This window comes from Pleurodeles waltl, chromosome 5 (assembly GCF_031143425.1).
Source record: "Pleurodeles waltl isolate 20211129_DDA chromosome 5, aPleWal1.hap1.20221129, whole genome shotgun sequence".
In the NCBI taxonomy this organism is placed as follows: Eukaryota; Metazoa; Chordata; class Amphibia; order Caudata; family Salamandridae; genus Pleurodeles; species Pleurodeles waltl.
Genome location: NC_090444.1, coordinates 881,600,602 through 881,622,623, shown reverse-complemented (window position 1 = coordinate 881,622,623; position 22,022 = coordinate 881,600,602). Strand labels below are relative to the sequence as shown.

General features: G+C 44.6%; 1 protein-coding gene across 2 annotated transcripts in view; it reads left to right on the top strand.

Annotated features, from left to right (window-relative positions):
• Positions 1 to 22,022, top strand: part of PHF10 (PHD finger protein 10) — a 550,201-nt gene that overhangs the window by 464,369 nt on the left and 63,810 nt on the right. For both annotated transcript variants that reach the window (XM_069234982.1, XM_069234981.1), the window contains exon 10: positions 6,126 to 6,234. In XM_069234982.1, the coding sequence (XP_069091083.1) occupies positions 6,126 to 6,234 (109 nt within the window). The remainder of the gene's footprint in view (positions 1 to 6,125; positions 6,235 to 22,022) is intronic.

The following is a 22,022-nucleotide window of genomic DNA, read 5'->3' as shown; positions in this document are numbered from 1 at the left end:
TCGGTCATTGTGGACTTTTAATGAGCATTATAGCAAGCTACTAGAGACATTACTATGGCCAACTCCCACATGTTTGATTTTATATGAAATATGTAGTTTCAGAGGCCAACAACTCTTTCCCATAATTGTGCACTGTCCGTAACTTTACTACAGAGACAAACCTCACAACTAGTTTTTCCCACATAAAATCTCCCCTTACACGCAGCACAGGTATGACGAGAGTAAGTATGTGCTTTGCAGCCACCTTGCCTAAAAAACAAAGTTTGCTTTACACTCTTATGCCCCTTTTCACACTTCAAAATAATCTTGTTTTAAGAGTGGATAGTATCTCCAAATTTTGATCTGGCTTATAATCTTTGGCATTGCTCATAAAACATTTTAGTAAGAGACTCCGCCAAAATGATAGGGGAATTTACCTAAAAACTGTGATATAGAGATGTATTTAGCAAAGTCCTAGGTAGTCATTAGTTTACATGCCAGGGAGATCAATGTTTGCACGTGTGTGCTTTTGTGTTTCTTACGGAACATGAAAGTGGATATACAGAAGTTAATATTCAATTGGTAATAGGGATGTTGTTTGCCATTATATTTAGTTTAGTGGTAAACTTTTCATTCATTGTTGTATCCTGTAATTTTAAGAGCCTGGCCTAGAGACAGATTTGTTATTTGATTTTATGATATATGCATTTGTGTAGCCACCATTGCCTTTGAGTGTATCCTGGCACTTAGCAGATGTGTGAGGCCAGTCCTGGGAAAGGGAGAACTTATACTAAAAACCAAATCTTCAGTTTCTTGTAGAATTAAAGAAGAGAGGAGGAGGTTCTTTTGTGAAGTACAGTGTCATTCTAAGCTTTAGGAGTGATGTACGAAAAGGATCAATCTTCGGACCTGTATGTGTGGACATGTGCTAGTAAGTGACCCACAGAGCAGTGGTGCCTAGCGGTTGGTGGAAGTGTATTCAGCTGTTGAGGTAGGCTGGGCCTGTGTAGTGTAGTGCCTTGTATGTATGGGTGAGCTTTCAGGTGTGTCATCTGGCTCATGTTTTGAAAAACTATTTCAAAACCTAAATGGGCTTAGGGTTAGCTCTCTTCATTTATTGGTCTTGCATTCACATTTTGCTTCCACCCAGCCCATTTTATAGCATTATGGCAATTGATCAACGTACTAAAGCCACGGAATATCTCGCATTTTGAGATTGCCTGGTCACTCGGTTACATCCACCTAAAAAGAAACATATTTCAGGGGCAGGGTGATGGCGAATACTGTACAGTGCCAATGCTTTTTTCTTTCTATTATTCATCATTTTTTCTTAGGTATCACCTTCCAGACAGTGCAAGCTCCCTGTTTTTAAAAAGACCTATTGTCAGCTTACAGTTGACTTAGAGCCCAATCATTGGTTGGCTTTATTGTCATTCTCATTTGATTGTTATTTGTTAGCTTGTGTGGGTTTTCTTTCCTCTTCTTTTGTTTGTCCCTACCCTGGAGAATATCCTCATTACTTGTGTGCTTCCACTGCTTACTTTATAAGCAGTACTTTTTTCCTTTTGGTTAAACTCTCCATAAGAGTGCATATATTTTCTAACTGTCTTCTTAATTTTCTTCTCTTCACCTCATGTCCTCCGCTCTGTTTAGTTCTCTCTCATCTGTATCCTTCTCCCACTTTGTTGTGCCTCCCCTCATGTGCTTCTCCAACAACTCGCATTGCATAGTTGCTGTTGTGTTTCTTCCGCACACTCCCTGTTCCTGACCCCCTATCACCTGCCCATGCCCGGTTTCTCTCCCACCCACCAGCGCCCCATTACTGAAATGCTACTGGTTGCTGACCACCTGCACCCTGTTGCTAACCACCCTCTCTCACCCGCCCGCACCTCGTTGCTGCCTACATTATTTGCTCGCTGCCATGTCCTCAACATAGTCCGGGTCGCCTTCTTCATTCATGTATTTATTCTTTAGGTAGAGGACCAGGCAGCAAATTGCTACCAGCCCATAGTCCATAAAAGTGCTATAGTGCAGCTTCTAATTTTTAGTTAGAGTGTGTGTAATGATATTTGTGTTTTGACCACTGACTCCAGGTTGCACTTAGCCTATCACATTAGTGACCACCAGTTTCATTTTGCCTATTGACTTTATTTTAGCATTAGCCACTTCCACGTTAGAGGTGCAGATGTTAGAAATGCAGAGGTTGCAAGTATTTTTCCTTGTTATGCAATGTGCTTTTTGCTTATGTTTTTATTCTGCGTGTATGTGTGTTCTTTCTCACCAAGGGCTTAGTCTGATAAGAATGTGCTAGGGTGATGTTTATGGCATGGCAGGGAACGGTTTGGTTTTGAGAGAGGGCACCTTGGGATCTTGGCCAATTCCGACGTGTTCCTTTCAAAACCGACCTGTCATAGCCAGTATTTTTAAACAACAAATTGCGGAGCGAGGGGGGGTTTCTAGAAATCTCCTCTCTGGGTTGTTTAAGGTATAAAAGAGACCCAGGATTAACGGCGGGCAATTCAGAAACCTCAGTCAGGATTGAGACTTAAATGCCTGACATCTTCTGTGAGGGTAGATCTCTCTTTCTCCTGACAGTTGATCTTGGGGGTCTACGACTTGATGCTACTGAGAGAAAGATGAAGAAGCAACTGTGCCCCATGGTGATACATTTTTACTAATTATTTGCTTAGCATTGTGTATGAATTTGAATATATATATTCCAACAAACAATGCCCGGAACAGTGAAGCCTCAGCACAGCGGTCCTGGTCGGGCTCCGAGGCGCCCGTAATCTTCAACAACAATCCTCTCCAAACTCCAGTTACTAAGTTTCCGAATTAAATCATAATATATACACTACGTAGGTGTCCTGGTCATCCTTGGACTGAGAGGATTGTTGTTGAAGTATATATATATATATATATATATATATATATATAGGTATCTGTGTCTTTGCATATATATTTGCTGTTTATAGATTAAAGATTCTTTATACATGTTTTCATCTCATTGTTGCGCACATTTTAAACGTGCACTTTCAGTTGTCCTGACCTTCCTTTACGAGCTTCGCAGATTGATTTTTTAAATGTATTTCCTAGACTAAAAGGTGCATTCTAGAGATTCTTTTAAGTGTGTGTGTGTGTTTCAGCTCGGTCAGCAGTGAAGCAAAACAGTGTGCAGACCGCATGCATGCACTGTCGCTATGGCGCCAAACTTTTGTGTTCAGAAACAACTCTCTGAATGGGGCTTTTAGCTCGCCCATTATTTACCATTCGTTGGCATAATTATCACTCTTATTTGTTGCCTTCTAATTTGGCAGCACTGCAATGCCATCACTTCCTGGTATTTGTGTGGAGCATCGACCAACTATCGATTTATTTAACTTGATTGGTGGCAGTCCTCCATGACTGAGGTACTATTTATTCCCATTTTCATTTTTAAGTAGTGCAAACTTGTCCCCACCAGACATTATTGGGATACTTTAAATGACCAACAGTTACTTTATACAAGTTCGCATTCATATTTCTTACAGCCAGGACATTAAGTGATTTGCCCAGAATCACAGAATATTGTTGAGGCAAAACAGACTCAAACCCTTTGTTCCTCGATTTGGAGGGCTGCTCTGGCAGTATTGCCGCTTCCTTGTTCCTCCATCCTATCTATTCCTCCACTTAAATTAGGCGTGAGAAGAAGAGGCTCTGTCAGTGACATTTGCAACAGCACAGCATTCATTATGATGGGTGAAACCAGCACACAAGCAACGTCAAAGAGGGCACATTTCAACCTGTCTCAGCAGGCTTTGTGTTTTTTCTCCTGTCACTGTCATTCATCGCCGAGGCTGCTAGTTTGCTTGGTATTGAATGAAAATAGTTCTTTGCACTCATAAAAAGTAAATAAAACGTATGCGATGAAAGCCTTGAACATTTTCACAATTTAAAACACTTGAAATGTAAATCGGGTATTTGTGGGGGCCAGGATTGCATTTTACTGCGTAGTTGTGTAAGGCTTTTTCTTCAAAAGGTAAACATGTACCAAAGTTTTAAGCCATGCTTCAACACAGGCAATTCCCCATCATACAAAGTCCCATTGAGATTTTCCCTTTCACCCACTGGTTTCTGACAATCAGCTTATAAATGGCAGTAGGTAAAACAGCTATTTATTTGCTCTTGATAGAATTATTTCCTTGGTGACAAATATCAGATCATCTGGGAAAGAATAATTCCAATCGATTATCAGACTATTAGTTTATTTGTTGTTTTCTTCTGTAATTGTGTGCAGCCCTTTGTCTACTTAAACCTGAGTTTGCGTCAAGCTTAAACACGTGCAAGGTGAACCAGACCATTGCCTTATCCAAAGCTGAGAAATAAAGAACCATTGGTTATATAAGGGTTGTTCATGCTTTGTACTGACTCAAAAAAAACTCTTCACTGCTCCAGTGGCAGTAGGGTGACTTAATCGAGGTGCATTTCCCATCCAGCAAACCCCAAGCATTTTCGGACTTGGACCCTCCGTTTCCCTAAATAAGTGCAGACCAAAATGGCGCAGTGTACCTAGTTCTGTTCAATACACTATCAGTTTTGTTTGATACCGATTAAGAAAAGATATAAATACTAACAAGGGCTTTGGGTGTAACCTGTTTACAGACACTGACCAGTTGTTGCAGATGAGGTGACATTTGTTGCTGCACGTACATGCATATTTATTTGAATAGTACTTTAATGATTGGAGATGCCATTACAGTGCTATCTTTGGGCGCAATGCTCATAGGTGGCAGTTGCATACTTCCCAGGTCTTGTAGTTTATTTTTTGTGTGAAGCATGTGCATGTCAATACTAGGGCCAGCATGATGCACACTTATGCAGCAGGGTTGGCTCAAGCACGCTTTTTGGTTCGGCATTGGCAATAACTATTTTTCTGTCACCGGCAAACGGTATTGGCTAAAAAGTTATTGCCAATAGTCAAGGCCTGTTGGCTTTCTTAATGCTCATTTTCAGTTACCGATCCATCTTGGATGAATGCATTGGGGGAAAAAAGTGGCACCCACTTGAATATGTTAGCGTGTATGCCTAAATGAGAATGCACTCTAATAAAATAAAGCTATGGCTATGTCATCATGCTTTTTTAAACTTAATTTACTCATATTTTTACCTTTTCGCTAAGCTGCACAGCACCTTGCTGCTGATGAACAGCCTTTTTAAACTGCATTGGAAAACCAAATGGGTCCACAAGGTGCTACCTATTGGCTCTTCCAATGCTTGGTTTTTGTATTCACCCTTGTATGTTGGAAGTATGTCTTTACGTTACAGTAATGAAAAGCCAATATATTCTTTTTTTTTTTTTTACATCCGTATGAATTATGTTGACAAATGTTTGTTAGACAGCAAACCTTTTGTTCTGTTGAAATTAAATGCAATGATTATTTATTTTTTTGTTGTTCGACATTTGAATTTCAAGCGTATGGCTTTCACGTTTAGGTAGTGGCTTGTTTTTTCCTTCTATTTATTTTTGTGTCACATACGTGCAGTAAAGAATGTTTTAAAAATGTAACCGTTGCACCAGCTTGTCATGTCGAAACCTGCTGTCCCTCCCAGTAGGACTGTTGACTTTGCAGATCCCTTGTCTTTGCTGCTTTGTCGGCCATCTGTTTTTTTTTTCGTTTTTTTTTTTATTTTTTTAACCTTGAACTAGAAAATGCTTTTGTGCAAGTATTTTTGCTTATCCTATGAGGTTCAAGCATCTAGATCCATAGACATTTTTTAAATTGCTAAATTCACTGATTATGATTATGTAGGGGAAAATAACAATATCTATAAAGTGCGATGACTACTTGTCTAGTAAATAATGAACATAAATATTTGAACTCTGTTCTACTTGTGGCCTGAAAAAACATAAGTTTTGAAACAAGAAGCTTGTTTGGCATTTTCTTAAAAAATGCAGTGGTATAAACGCACATAACTCAAATTGCTCATACAAATCCTAGAACTTCAGCAGTAACCTATTGTTTAAAATTCCTGATTGAACCCAAGGGGAGAGATTTCAATTGTGCTTTGTGACGTTTTCAAAGTTATTCAATGTCTTCTTGCAAGGTTATGAACGCAGCACATATCTCTATATAATAAAGATGCTATTGTCTTTCCCACCATTTCAGCTAAAAGTCAGCCCAAATGCCCTGTGTGGAATTTGTCTGAAGGGCAAAGAGTGCAACAAGAAAGGAAAGGCTGAACCACTTATACAATGCTCTCAGTGCGAAAACAGCGGTAAGTGGAATTTTATTTAGTGTCTAGGAAGAAATACTTAACATTTGTTTGAAAAGCATATTAATTGAACTCTTGTTTGGAAAACACTGTTGGAAAGATATTACATTCTGTGTAAATAATGCTGTAACTGAAAAATAAATCAGAGACTGAGCTAAAATCCAGTTATCTTTCAGTGTTCAGAAGAGCGGTGGGCACGCTGACTTGCCAACCGGTTAACCTCCACCTGAAACCATCTCTCGTGTTGCGATCGCTTCTCCCAGTCCATTTTACCGAACTCTGTAGCTATGTTTGTGCTATTTGAAATCACTTCCTTGAATGCATTCTTGGGTGCCACAAGCAAATTTTGTCTAACAATGCAACAACAGTTGAGCGATGAGGCTGAATTGGTTGAGTTCACCGAGGAGGCAGCCCCAGTCGTGCATGTGTGCAGAGCAGCTCCTGGAGCCACAGACAAAAAGCTTCTGACCTTCCTCGCGAGTGTGACGGGAGACCAAGAGAAGAAAGATTCTATACATTCATCAAGACTGTGGGAGTGTGTAGTGAGCAAAGGAAGCACAGTTCATCTGAGGACAAAAAACAGGAAAACACCTGAGTGCTAGGTAAACTATACCTAGGCAGTCTCGTGGAGCTCTTAACGCTACCGCACCTTCGAGCAATACTCTGAGTGAGACTTGAGATGTGAGACGGGAGTCGGTGGTGCCCAGAGGAGCTCAGCGGAGCCGTGGTGCATGGCGGAGTCAGCCTGAGGCTTGAGTGTTGCCTGAGTGAGGACGGCACAGGCAGCGTTCGACTACCCCCCATGCTCCCCCGGAAATGCGGCTCGGGGGTCACGGAGGTCACGGCAGCCACTCACCGAGGCAGGATTGAGGTGAGAAGATAGAGCGAGGCACCGGTTTCGGTGTCAGTGAGTTTCCAGCCAGCTGCTTATTGCTCGTTTAATCTTGCTAAACCAGACGCGCACCAGCCTCACCCCGGCCTCACCTATTGCTGTTGCGCCACCTGAGTGGTGGTATCCCCAACTATATCGGGCCACCACGCAGCCCACAAGCCTAAAACGATCTAGGATTGCTCAAACTTTTCCAATTGCTCAAACTCCCTCGAACCCCCTCTAGCTTGAGCTGAGCGATCAAGCAGCTTGAACTGCGCTCAAAATGCCGAAACACTGAGACGTCGAAATTTTGGGATACACAGGGGTGTCTGACTGACACGGATTGCTACTGATTGCGCTCCTTTCCTACCCCAACCTACCCCAAACCCATGGGCGTAGGAAGTGTGGGGGACGCGGGGGATATGTCCCCCCCAGATTTTGGAGTGGGGGGGACACGGGGGACAAGGGTGGGGGGGACGAGGGGACAGAAGAATTTTCCCTTCTCTCCTGTATTTCGCAGGGCCATTAGCGCATGAAAGCGCTACCTATAATGGCCCTGCACTTGACCTGTGACCTGGCTCCAGGACACTTGCCCTCCTCCCTTTTGTTGTGCTGCAGCACACAAGGGATTCCTTCTCGCCTTGCCACCACAGCCGCCTGCAGTCTGCACTTCTGAGAACAAAGGGAGAAGAGAGGCCCTTTGTTGATTGCTGTCTGCATCCCGTCCCTCCTGAGCCCTACCCTTCCCTTCCCTTGAAAATCGAACCCTGAAGACAGCAGCAAGACTTCTGAAGATAAGGAGGTTTGGGTAATTAAATAAAGTATTGCCAAGTAACTCCCTTTCTTTTTAAATCCAGTGCTGTGTGGCAGAGTATCTCCCTTTCTAAAAACAGTATTGTTGAGTTACTGTGAGATGTGAGCAGGGCAGGCTTTAGCGCGCTAGTGGCACCCTGTGCGCAAATGTTTGTTAGGGCCCCCCTTTCTGCCGCCTCTCTCTCACTCTCTTCTCTCCTCTGTCTCCAGCTTGCCTGCCCCAGTGCTAATTATTGTCCCCTAAGTTGACATCCTGCCCCCCCCAACATTTCGGTCCCCTGTCTCTCCCTCAGCCTTCCTGGTATTTGTGAAAGCCTGCTCTGAAGGGCAAGGGCTGTCTGTAAATCTCATTTCCTGCCAATGGCCTGTGGATGCAAAGCCAGCACCGTGGCAGGTCACAGGCTTTACAGGACTTAACAGGCTGTGGTGGAACAGAGCCTGACACTGCTGGATAGACAGCGGAGAGACCAGCACACAGCATGGGTCCCAGGAAGAACCAGATGGCCTGAGAGATGGACAGGGCTAGGTAAGGCAGAAGGGCCAGCTCTAGGGCGATGCAACTGGTGCTGCTGCACTGGGTGCTGACTTAGGATGGGGGTGCTGTGTTTGCAAGTATATTGTGACTTTAAAAGCACCTGCTGGGTGTTCCTTGCCACCAACAGTTTCAGGCAACAATAAAAATCTCAAGATAATTCCGGTGATTAATGGTGTTCCTGGAGAGAGATTGAAGTTTTGTCTAGTCGGAGTTTTGACTCATCATAACGTACAGGGTTACTATGCCTGCTACAAAGAACGTCTACATGCAGATCACAAAGTGTATATAATGTGAATAGGTCAGTGAGTTACTGATTTTGTCCGATGCAGGAAAGTACCCTCTTTTTGGCATGGTTACCCCACTTTTTGCCTGTTGTCATTATGTTTTGACTGTGTTCACTGGGATCCTGCTAACCAGGACCCCAGTGCTCTCTCCCATTACATTTGGTTGTTTGGACCACACACACCCCACATTTGGCGTACTGGTGCCCCTTTTAATTCCCTAGTATATGGTACCCAGGTACCCAGGGCATTGGGGGATCAGGGGTGCCCCATGGGCTGCAGCATGCATTATGCCACCCATAGGAGCCCATGTAAACTGTGTCTGCAGGCCTGTCATTGTAGCCTGCGTGAAAAGGTGCTTGCACCCTTTCACTTCAGGCACTGCACCAAGTCACTGTAAGTCACCCCTATGGCAGGCCCTCCTAGCCCCAGAGGGCAGGGTGCAAGTACCTGTGTGTGAGGGCACCTCTGCAGGAGCAGAGGTGCCCCCACAAACTCAGCTCCATTTTCCTGGACCTCGTGAGCGCGGGGAAGCCATTTTACGCGTGTACTGGACATAGGTCACCACCAGCTCCATAATGGCAACTGCGAAACCTGGGTATGTTTGGTAACAAACATGTCAGATTCATACGCCAATCCTATTGTTAGTATTGATTGTATGATTCCATGCACTTTGGGGGCTCCTTAGATGATCCCCAGCATTGCTCCTATCAGCTTTCTAGGGTTTTCCGGGCAGCCCATGCTGCTGCCACCCCTCAGACAGATTTCTGCCCTCCTTCTGCTGCTTGAGCAACTCATGCCCAGGAAGGCAGAACAAAGGATTTCCTTTGGAAGAGGGAGGCAACACCCTCTCCCTTTGGAAATAGGTGTTACAAGGCTTGGGAGGGGTAGCCTCGCCAAGCTACCGGTATGCTCTGGATTGCATATTTGGTGCCCTCCTTGCATAAACCAGTCTGTACCAGTTCAGGGACCTCAGCCCCTACTCTGGTGCCAAACTGGACAATGGAAATGGGCGTAACCACTCCCCTGTCCATCACCACCCCAGGGGTGGTGCCTGGAGCTCCTCCAGGTGGCCACTTGATTCTGCCATCTAGAACCCAAGGTGGGCAGAGGCCTCTGTGAGCATCTGAGTGGCCAGGTCAGGCAGGTGACATCACAGCCCCCTCCTAGGTGGTCACCCTGCTAGGTGACCAATCCCCCTTTCTGGGCTATTTATGATTTCCCTCTTCGGTGGGTCCTCAGATTCAATGTGCAAGATTCCAGCAGGACTCCTCTGCAATGTTTAGTTTGACTTCTGGCCACTGGAACCGCAACTGGACTTCACAGGAACCTACAATCTGCAGCTCCAGCAACGACTTCGCCCTGCAACATTGTTTCTCTGGCTCCTTCCAGCAACTGCAACATTTGCCCGGCTGTGCTTCCTCTGATGGCAGCAAGTCTTCATTCTGCATGAGAAGAAAGAAGGAAAATTCCTTGGAGTGAAGGAGTCACTTAGCTGCATCCGCAGGCACCAACTGCAACAACGACAGGCTGCGTGGATCTCCTCTCCTCTTGAGCTGCGTGGATCCTGAATCAGGGGTGGTAGTCTGGAGTGGTCTCCTTGGTCATCTCTACCAGCTGTCCAACTTTGGAGTTGGTAGGTCCTTGCCTTACCATGCAGGACAGTACCCCCATGCACCGCGTCTCTTGCAGTTACCAAGGCCTGTTGTTATCTCCTCCAAGGGATCTTCAGGCTCCATGTGGCCCCAGCCCCCAGCACTCTTCTCTGTGAAGCACAGCCCTCAACGTGCTTCGCCTGCGACGTAGGACCTCTCTCCAGGTGTGCTGCGTGGGCCTCTCTGCAGCTCCTGGGCTCCTTGCCTGTAGGTCTTTTTTGGGGGCTGCCTCTCCTTCTCCAGACTCTCTGCCTTGCTGAGGGTCACCTGGGACTCCCCTCCATGGGTTGAGTCCCCCTGGACCTTGCTGGTCCCCGGCAGCTCCACTTTTGTCCTACTGCGGCATTTCTTTGCCAAGGCTTGCTGGTGGGTTTTCCACACCACAGACACTGCAATTCTTCATTCGGCGTGGGACATCGACTGCATCACCTAGGAACTCTTCATCTGCTCCAGTGCTGCATTGCTGACCGTCTTCGTCTCCCCATCCACCAACTCCTGCATCCACAGATGGGCGGGTAGTGGCTCCTGTCACAACCTGACACTCCTACGTAAACTGGATTTGGTCCCCTTATTTCCCAGGTCTTCCTCTTCCAGGATCCACCTCTAGTTTTTTGCAGTCTTGCCTGCGTTTTGCAATATTCTTCTCTGAAGTCCTTTTGGTGGGTTGGGGAAAAACCAGTAACTTACCTCTTTTCTCATGGTCGCTGGGGGGCATTCTGTTACTTACCTTTGGGGTTTCCCAGTTCCCGCAGCTCTCCTCTACTGATTACACTTCCTTGCATGGGGACCCTGCTTTCGCATTCCACTTTTTAAGTATATGGTCTGGTCCCCTCTAGGCCTTCAGTGTTGCCTATTGCTTTTCACTGTTTTCTATTGCTTTTTATGCCAATTTCTGATTGCTACTGTACATATAACAGTGTGCTACTTACATCCTATTGGAGTATTGCCTATCTAGTTTTTTAGTGTTTGTGGTACTGTAATAAGGAACCTTTAATTTCGTAACCCACGTTTCTTTCATGTGTGTAAGTGCTGTGTGACTACAGTGGTATTGCATGATCTTTGCATGTGTCGTAAATAAGTCTTGGCTGCTCATCCACAGCTACAGACACTGTCTACACTTCACTAATAAGGGGATACCTGGACCTGGTATAAGGTGATAATACCATAGGTACTCACCACACACCAGGCCAGCTTCCTACATCAGAGAGCCCGCTCCTTTTTTGTCACCTGCAATTTATAAATTAAAACTGAATATAGAACAGTGAGCGATGAACTCATCAAAGAGCTGCATGCAAACATCAAGGTATAGATTAGAGCGCTATGATTTCCCCCCACTTTTTAATTAACTTAATGTTGCAAAACAAGTTAATTTGAGCGTAAATCAATTCTTAATATTAAAGAGAGTCCCCAACCAGGGTGTTATGTTTTTAATTCAGAGTTTGCGCTTCTCTAGATAAAGCACTCAAACTATACCTGCTACCAGTATGGATGACCTATGACACCAACACCTTGTAGTCCTCTGTCCTATGTAACATTTCATATCCACTGATTTACACATATATGATGATTGTCTCTGCGTAATGTCTGTGTGATATAAAGTGCTTTGAAACCCTAGACTGGTATGAGGGCTGAATGATGGAACAACACATACGTATATCATGCATGCCTTAACATTGCGGTCTCAACAACGACCGCGTCTTTACTACTCATGCCCTTACAACAAATTGCTGTAAAAGAATGTTTGGTAAAGGAACATGCATGGTAAATTCTCCCCGCCCTGCCCCCTTACATCTGATACCATACTCCACCCTGCCCAATCACTTATAACTGCCCCTGCCCTAAACCCTAAACCTCCCGCCGTGAGCCCTAAAAGTAACCCTGCCCTGTCCTTAAAACTACCCAGCCCCCAGTATGAACCCTAAAACCTACCCTGAACTGCCCTAAAAACTACCTTGACGCCTCTGCCCCCCTGAACCCTAAAACCTACTCCGCTCTGTCCTAAATACTACATGACCCCCACCCTGTTCCCTAAAACCTACCCCACCATGCTAGCCCCATATCTGTGGTAATGGCAGCATGGTCAATGTATTGCACTGCATTGATTGCCTTGTAAGGGATATTTCCCGGTATGAGTGGTGCTATAAAACGAATGAAATGCATCTGAGAGAGAGTTGTGATGGATTGTAGTGAGGGAATCCGTGGCGGAGGTGGTCACTGGGGGGCACCATCAAACAATGTCGCACAGGGCGCCACCAGCACTAAGGCCGGCCCTGTCAGACAGCACAGCAGTTCACAGGAAGGCAGCAGCACAGAGACTGCCACTTGACAATCAGACAAGGACCTAGCAGCAATCATAGGCCTTACTGACCTTCACAGGCAGGCGGGGGGCCAGAGACTGACACAGCCTGACTAGAAAGAAAGCTCCTAACAGGCAGCACAGTGCATTGCAGGCAGCACAGGAATCGACAGGAAGAAGCACTGCGCCCATCAGGCAGTACATGCCTCTTAGGACTTCACACAGGCAAACAGCAGCACAGAGCTTGTTGCTGTCTAATAGGCAGCCAGGGGCCCAGCAGACAGGGAATTGATGGCCGCACAGGACTCGACCGGAGGCGACCGCCTCCTCCCAACGCCCCCCCCCCCCACGGCAACCCTTCTGGGTGCAAACTTTGTGCAGGCGGCCCACCTCAAGGTTGTCCCTGTCCCCCCCAGAAATTTTGTGTCTCCTACGCCCCTGCCCAAACCTACCACTTTCTACACAAAATTCAACTGTGAGGCCTCACTGGTGCAATAGTTTTGCCGTCTGGAGTGCTTTGCAACATAGAGCAACATGCAGCATTTGGCATTGACATGGACTGTGCCAGAAGCTGAAAAGGTCTAGAAGCTCCAAAACCCTGAACTGGCATTAACTGGGGCATAGATCTGGCGTTGGGAATTGGCATGCTTGTGCCCCCCCGTGCAAAGCAGAGCGTACCAGTGCGGCAAGTGGCGGGGGTGTGGCGACGCGCATTTAGGTGCAAAGCTGCACTCAATCAGCAGCAGCAGCACACAAGGTGAATACCGAGCTTGAAACTGGAGGCCAAGGTATAACGGATAAAGATGATATGCCCATTCACTCTACGAGCTCAACAAAGACAAAGTCCAAGACCAGCGTAAAGTCATTACCCTGAACACTTTAAGTTTATAAAATTCAGTAAAACGCCACAAAACCCTCATATAACTTTACAAAAACTCTGGAGTAATCCAAAAAACTGCCTGAGGGTGAAAGCTGAGATGCAAAGGTCACAAAGGGTGCGAAGGACACAGGTAAAACAGAAGAGTTGGAAGGAACAAAGGCCCTTAAAGTCTTTGGGGGTAACTGGAAGTTGGCACACAGAATTTTTTCGGCACGCCTGGTTATCGGCTGGATGAGGGGTCAGCTTGTTGTTGCTCAGCACATCTCAATAGGGCACAAGAGCCAAAGGTGCTTTGGCAAATCCAACATGTTTAAGACGTGTTAGGAAGGAAGATAAAGACGAAGGTGGCTCGCCAGAGGGTTGGTACCATATGAGCCCCTCAAGGCGTGCAAGTCCTGCAAGCCCCATGAGCTCTCTGATACTCGCCACTGAGCCCATAGAACGTATGGAGCCCAGAGATCTGAAGAGCAAGGACGGAAATGTTAATGAGTTGATGTTGGAGGAAAGTTCTAAGGCCCAGAGGTATCATAAAGAACAGAAGATGGGTCTGAAGCAAATGGCCCCAAATGCTGGTTAAACAAGCATACACAATTATTTCACAAGGGTTATAATTGAAGTAGCCTCAGTGGCAGAATCCATCAAATTCAACAAATCCGAAGACAGCTAAGTCACATAGGCCTCTCAAGTCGCCCCAGAGCCTGTTTTGGATCCATCCATGAGGTCATTGCAAACGGAGCAAATGGAGCAAGAACAACCCTATGCCAGCTGTGTTACTGGCTCAGACACCAGACTCAACGCCTCAATAATTGGGGAGCTGATTGAGCTGGCGGACACTGCAACAGGAGAAAATAGGGGCTTGCATAATATGAATCAGGATGAACTCAGCATTGGCACTAATTCCAACAATACCAATAATAATACTAACACCAGTGCAATGGGCTTTGGCTGCCAAACTGAAGCAATGAGAACAGTCCTGATATCCAAACAGTCATACACAGGACAAGTAGTACCTTAAATTAACAACCAACTGCCAATAGAAGTTGTGATCCACCAGTCTACAATATTTCAGCCTCATTTTCGATTAGTGAAAACCAGTGGAGCCAGATATACAAGAGCCGGCCCGACCACAGCCCTTCCCAGGGACATCAGGGGGATTAACAGGGGCCCAATAATCCAACAGCCCAGGGAGGCAGACCATGACAAGAAACAAGCCTGGAAGAGGAAGGCAGAAATGACGTGCCCAGCAGAGACACAGCGGAGGATACAGGAGAAGAAAACTCGCCCAGCGAGGGGTGATACGACGTGGGTCGCTCAGCCTGCATTATAAACACCATCAATAGCTGCCCCTAGGCCACAGTTAAGGCTCATACTTGGCAATCGCACATAATGGAGATTCACTTAGAACTAACCCATAGGCTGGCACAGAGCGTTCTTCGGTTAGACAACAAACTGAACTCCTTATTAGGGATGATAGATAAGGGGGTCAACAGAAGCCCACATAGTAATGGAGGGAAAGAGAGATATTATGAAATCATAGATAAACTATCAACATTGCTAGAGCTGCTAACAAGCCTCATGCAAGACTGTAAATCAGGGGGTGTAACCAACAGCTTGCACTCCCTGCCCTAGGAGATAATACGCATGATAGGGCTCCCATTGAGGCAACAGGTAAAGAAGAACTGTCTACATTTATATCCACAGGGAAGAGGAGGGAAGCAGGGAGAAGGAATTAAGAAATAGCCCCCCATCCGCTGTATATCCACTCTCCCCAACAGTTACTGTGGCAAAAAACAGCCCAGAAGGGCTAGACCCGGGGTTAGCGGTTAAGCCATTGTAGAAACCCAACACTAGGAACAATCAACAGCCACAATTAACAAGACAGAAGAGACTGAAAAAAAATCACTCAAAGCCTAAAAAAGAATCTAATAGACAGAATCAGAATGGGAAAGCATCACATGCCACTGGCAACACTCCAGTGTCTCTGGTGCCCTACCCACTTTTCCAGCAGAGACTGCGATCTTCCCTCTCTTCTATCATTGGCCTAAATACTAATACCACCACTACATATGGGGAAGAACTGGCGGCTAATGTTGAGCCCATGTCCCAATTAGCTTACAATAAGGTCACCCAGGCCAGCGATACAAAGAGTAACTCTCAATTTGATAATATACTGCCGAGAGTTTCCACTGTTAACCCTGAGCATGCCTCTTTAAACTCTGAGCATGCCTCTTTAAACTCTGAGCATGCCTCTGTAAACTCTGAGCAGGCTCCCCAGAATAAGGGAATAGATGACCCAGCAAGAACAAAGGTCCCTTCGCAGGCCAGGGTGCCAGAGTCTGCAAAGGGACAAAAGTTAGAGGGGACCGAAGAGATGTAAGGGGGACCACCGCCAAGACAGATGTTGCAATCCATCAGCCAGGCCATGTTGAAAGGAGGTGCACCACAGGGGGAAATTTAGGAAGGGTGCTCCAAAAAAAATCTCAGGCAAAAAATGGGGGTACACCCTTTAGACACAAATGTAATGGAGAAACTCCGATGCTCCCCATAAATCGGGGGCTAGCCCATGGAGAGACATTATCTGAATCCATATGGTCAACGGCGTTAGAACCCCTAGGGAGACAGGAGGAAAGTTTTCCAATATTAAAGCAAGGATGGCAAAATGGGAGACTCCAAGAACATAAATCCTTACAAGAGGCAACCCCAGCTGCGAATGGGTTAGGAATGGGCCAAGACCATGTATGGAGTAGGGAAAGAAGATGCCAATATTCCAACACTCATGGTTCTGAGGCAGATTTGGAGCATAATAGGGCACAAGAAAACTCTAATCAGTCAACAATTTTTACTCCACTTTGTGTCTCAGGGGCCATGGGATATACTAAATAGGTCGAAAATCTTAAGACTACTGCAGCACATACTATCACTTGAGAACCTCGTGATGGAAGATTTACTCACAGTAAATTTTAACACTTATACATGGATCAGCCAGAATGAATGTACTCTGACTATAGGGTCAAACTAAGTATTATCAATATTTTTTTAATACGAGGGATTGCTGGAAAATGGGTATAAAAAAAATCAGCAAACCAGCCATAGAATGCTACCCCGAGTTTCGGCTATCAGAAATCAATCAACATGCCCGGATAGGAAAACGTTTAGTGCCATGAGACAAACTCCGATGATAAAGCCACTATTGATAGAAAAAAAAATCACTATACAGCTGACAGGGAACATTGGAGAGCCTCAATTGGAAGTAAGAAAATATGATCACGGTGAAACGAGGGGACGAGGATAGGAATGTTTCTCTACAGCGCTTGCTGTCAAAGGGGAAACGTATATTTAACCATAAAAGCCTTACTCTCAGAACACAAAATAACAGGATCAAAATAATTAGTTGGAATGTAGCAGGTCTGGCCTCCCGTATAGCCAGCCCCAGTATTGCAAGCTTTGTTAATGAGATAAACATTATGTGCTTCCAAGAAACTTGGGCGGTGGAGCTACTAACTATATCGGCCTTTACAATAACCCAGTCGCCGGCACAAAAAAATAACTTGTTTTGAAGACATATTGGAGGACTTGCAATATATGTCAAATTAGACTTAGCCGTCAAAGTGATAAGCTGGGAGAGATCGACAAGTGACATACAGGTGATAACCATATATGGCTTAGCCTTTACAAAAAGAACAATCTCGGTAACAGTCATAAATCCATATATAAATCCCAGCCGAGTTAACAAACAGATGATGGTCAAATCAATTGTATCCTTGTTGAAGGAATTTTTATATGAACACCCAGATCACGAATATGTGATTACAGGAGATTTTAATATCCGCCATCTCAGGCAGGAGATAAGGCCCCCACGTAGACACAGCAAGATCAAATCTAGAATCTTTGTTCAAAGAACATGTCATGAAAACAACTAATTGTAGTAAAACAGCAGTGGGTATAACCATTCCTACGTTTAGAAATATTTCTACGATAGATTATATCTTGCTAAACTCAGCAATGATGTACAGATGCACAACTCACAAGGTGATCAATAGAACTGAAAGCGACCATAATCCAGTGGCCATAGAAATTGACCTGGGTGCTATGAGACATGAGCCCTACAAAACCAGTGGTCATCAATTAATATCTGGCCTTTGCCCATTGACAAAACAAATTAAATGGATTATACCCTGCAAAGCACAATATGAGGTCTGGAAACAGATTAATGGGCCATTAAACTATAAATCTGGGGAAATTGATAAATGGGGTCCTGTGTTTAAGGACCTGCATGCCTGTCTGTCAACTAGAGAGCAGGTAGGCCCCACTGGGCACAGAAGATAATCGGGACTCAGAAAACAAACTGCCGGCAATGGTTCATTAACCAGAGAATGTATACAGATTAAAAGGAAATTCGGCAAGCAGAAAGGAGCTAAAGGAGAATCAAAAAAAACCCTGCAACGGAAGCCAAGGCTTACAAGGAAAGAGTATAAGGGCGCGATATTGAAGCTAAAGTTAAGAGGCCAAAGAATGCGAGAATCGACTAGTGGCATCACTGCGACCGAGAAAAAGCAGAGAATTCTGGGATTACGTTGAACACCTTTTACATGTGTCTGCAACCACGGCCAATGTGATTTCGTCCAGTGAATGGGAAAGGCACATGGGGATTCCGTATGTGGATCAAAAGTATTGAAGCACCCAGGGTAGTACCAGTGGGCATCTAGAGGTTGAGGCTCCAGACGATACGGTAACACCCGTCACCATTAAAGCAGTTCAAGAGGTGCTTGGTAGTATCAGGCGCGACGGAGCTCCTGGCCCCAACGGTCTCCCAGGGAGCTCATTTAGAGATGATCAGGCGTTTTGGGCCGAACCGATGACCCCACTGTTTAAAGACGGTCTACACTACTCGGTGGTCCCAGAGGCCTGGAAAGGCTCAATATTACATCCCATTTTTAAAAAAGGAGACCACATCGTGCCGGAGAACTATAGGCTGATAGCCTTACTGGATGTAGAGGGCAAAGCCTATGCAAGGGTATTGCTCCAAGAGCTTGCAAGCTGGATAGTAGAAAATGACATTGTTTCCATATATCAAACTGGCTTCAGATCGAGCTCCCCTACCTTAGATAATGTTCTGGCACTCTCATACTTAGGCCAAAAAGCACTGAGACCATCATCCCAGCCTCTCTTTGCATGCCTCATCGACTAGTGGGGTGGTGCGTCAAATCCTTTGGAAGAAATTGGCAGACTGGGGGATACTAAGAAAACTGTTAGCATCGATAATTGCTTTATATTTTGACACCTGGTGCGTATTAAAATCACAAGCACTCATGTAACCAGGAAGATCAACACCAACAAAGGATTAAAACAGGGCTGTGTTATTGCTCCCACCCTTTTTAATCTGCATATGGCGGATTTGGGCGCAGAACTGGTCAGAGGAAATACGTTGCCTCCGAGACTGGGTCGAACCGTGTTGCCTATAATCCAATATGCAGATGACCTGGTCGTCCTTGCTCAAACCCGGATAGTGCTAAAAATGAGTTTGGACATACGACACAGCTGCAATGAAAGAAATGCGTTAAGAGCAAATGTTGCAAAAACCAAGGTTCTGGTCTTTGGCCTGCCAGGCAAATAAACATCAAAGAGTCTGGCAAGTCGGTCTGCTAAACATAGAGACGAAGGACAAGTACCATTACCTTAAAGTCTGGCTATCCAGCATAGGGAAAACATTGCACCAGGTAGCAGTACTGACAGCCAAATCAGAGAAAATCTCATATGCTCTAGCAAAACTCCATCGCCGGTTTAAGGAACACACATCAGAGCCAATAAGGAGAATGATAAAGGCGAAATTACTACCTGCAATTTCCTATGGTCATCTTGCATTTACGGGCAGATTAACAGCTTCATTGGAGAGTTGCCAGATGAGAGCTTACAAAATGGTATTTTCATATCCCTAAACCAACTAGACATGCAGGGATAAGACTGGAACTAGAAATAGTAAAAATTGATGTAATGTGCAAAATGGACATGATTAAGTTCTACCAGAGTGCCATAAAGCTAACACTGATAGCTTGAGAGGGGCCCTGAAAGCAATTTTTAAAGATGAAAATAGTAGGTGGGCCATTTACTTAAGAAAGGCAGAGGAACAGTTCAATCTGGCGCCATGTTACATAACAGATGCCTCTATCACAAAGGCTTTGCTTAAGAAGAGGTTGAAAGAACTGGGCGCTCAAGTCTCCAAGGAAAATTATATCTCTACAGTAAGGAATATCAGTAGAGCCGTTGGTTTATACGAATCTTACGCAAATACAAAAAGCCAACCTTATATGAGAGTGCCATTAGGAGCTCGAGCGTTCCAGAGCATGTTGCAAATGCAGCTTCTAACTCTCCCTATTTGGGACTATAGGCGTAAATGGAAATGTTCTTAAATTGAAATGTTCTCAGGGGTATTCGCAGGAATGCACCTTGTGTCAATATCCCACTGAGTTAATAGCACACCTGGTATGTTGTTGCCCATGCCTGGCCTCCGAGAGATGTCAGCTCTTAAAACCCTTGTTCCTGAAACATGGGCTGAGAACATGTAAAGAAGCTATAAGTCATATATTTACTACAGTGGTCCCCATGGAATTGGCCTGTTTTGAGAAAATTTTTGCACAGTGAGAAAGGCACTACAATGTGAACAAGGCCAAATAAGGGCGAGAATCGACATAGGGGCCATGACCTACACAGAAACTCTGCTGACAAAATGGCTCCTACTTTCCAACTAATTTCGTCAACTTCTTATAAAGAGATGCTTCTTGGTTCTCGGCTGGTGACTGTAGTGAAATAGATCTCCCCACGGTTAGGTAGAAGGGGTACATGGACATTAGCATTTGCACTCTTATATCTTGGGTTACATCAAACCCTGAGAGACAAACTCCCCATGGTAGCTTCAACTGGGTGATACGCCACTTCTTATAGAGAGACACTTTGGAATTCTAGGCTTGTGACTGCAGTGAAATAGAACTCTTATATTACTATGATATAAGGATCCATCGGACGGCAGCACTTGCACTTTGTGTAGGGGTCATGAAGCCAACGTATGATTCTGCGATAGATCAGATTCCCTTTGTGTGGTTAATAAGTAGGGTACATAGAAGCAAGCATTTGTACTATACTCCTAAGTGCTTGGAGTTTGTTAATTATACCTTTGCAGATGAGTCAAATGAGCAGGGTATATAACTGGACTCCTAGGTTTGTAGAATCTTAGGCTGGTGGACCAGTGGACTTCTTATAGGTACTGTACATGTGTATTTTAGTATGACACATGGTTTGAGCTATTTAAATGTGTTTTATGGGGGTACAGTGTGGTGTGGGAATAATACACAACTGGACTGTGCAAATGCATTTTAGGGGTGAGGGCGTGTTTTATTGTACATTGTGCAACGATTTTAATTAATCATGCAAAAAAAATTCAAAGTACAGTTCACAATATGAATAAGAAGGGAGAGATTGGTCAGAGAACCTCGTGGACACATTTTCCAATGTTAACATATTTCATAATTGTTCTACATTTATCAGGACAAATTAAATATAATTCTTCAAAGGTCGCATAAGGCCATACAAAATTATTATTAGTTTACTACTGCATAATCTCACAAGTTATCTAGCAGTAAGTTTCCTTCGATCTGACACCCTTGCAGAGCTTGTTCTGTTACCACTTCCTCATACTAAAAGACAGTATCTGTGAGCAGGTTTCTTACACTGTTCCTGATTGCCATTCCAGGCAGACTTTCTCCTGGGAGGGTGCCAAGACAGATTTCCATTTAGTGGTCCCATCTGCTAAGGCAGTGGGCCTTTACGTTTTGACTTCTTCAGACCCCCCACTTAATTATTATTGGAAACCTCACTGAGTCATTATTGGAATCTGCGGGACCCTCACAAAGTCATTACTTGAAGTCGGGGAACATGGCCTAAGGAATTTGATGATTTAAACCGCAAGACAATGTACAAGAAAATATAGAAACAAACATTCATCAACCGAATATGCAAACGATTAAATATTTTATTTTATTTACAAATGTTAATTTTATTGGTAAGGTTAGAGTGTTTTTTAATTCAGTTGAGGCCACTGATCATCCATAATATATTCTATTTCATGCACTTTCACTGCTTAAATAAATCAACCTGAGGATAGTGACTTATATTTTTACCCTCTAATTTCAAATTCCTTTTTTATCTATATACAATTTATTAGTCTGTTAACATTATTTCATTTTCTAAGCAATCAAGGACCTCTGTGTAGGCTTTGGGGGCCACCATGGGTCCCCAAGCCACAGATTAAGAACCACTGTGCTAGGGTACTGTGGTTTGTATTCCAGTCCATTGTTCTTTTGCTCAGAGTAATGACTGGTGGCAGATATTAATTCAAGCATCCTATCCATCACTTTCTTTAAAATCCTCAAAGTGGCATGGACAGTTTGCAATGTCCGAAGTGCAGAA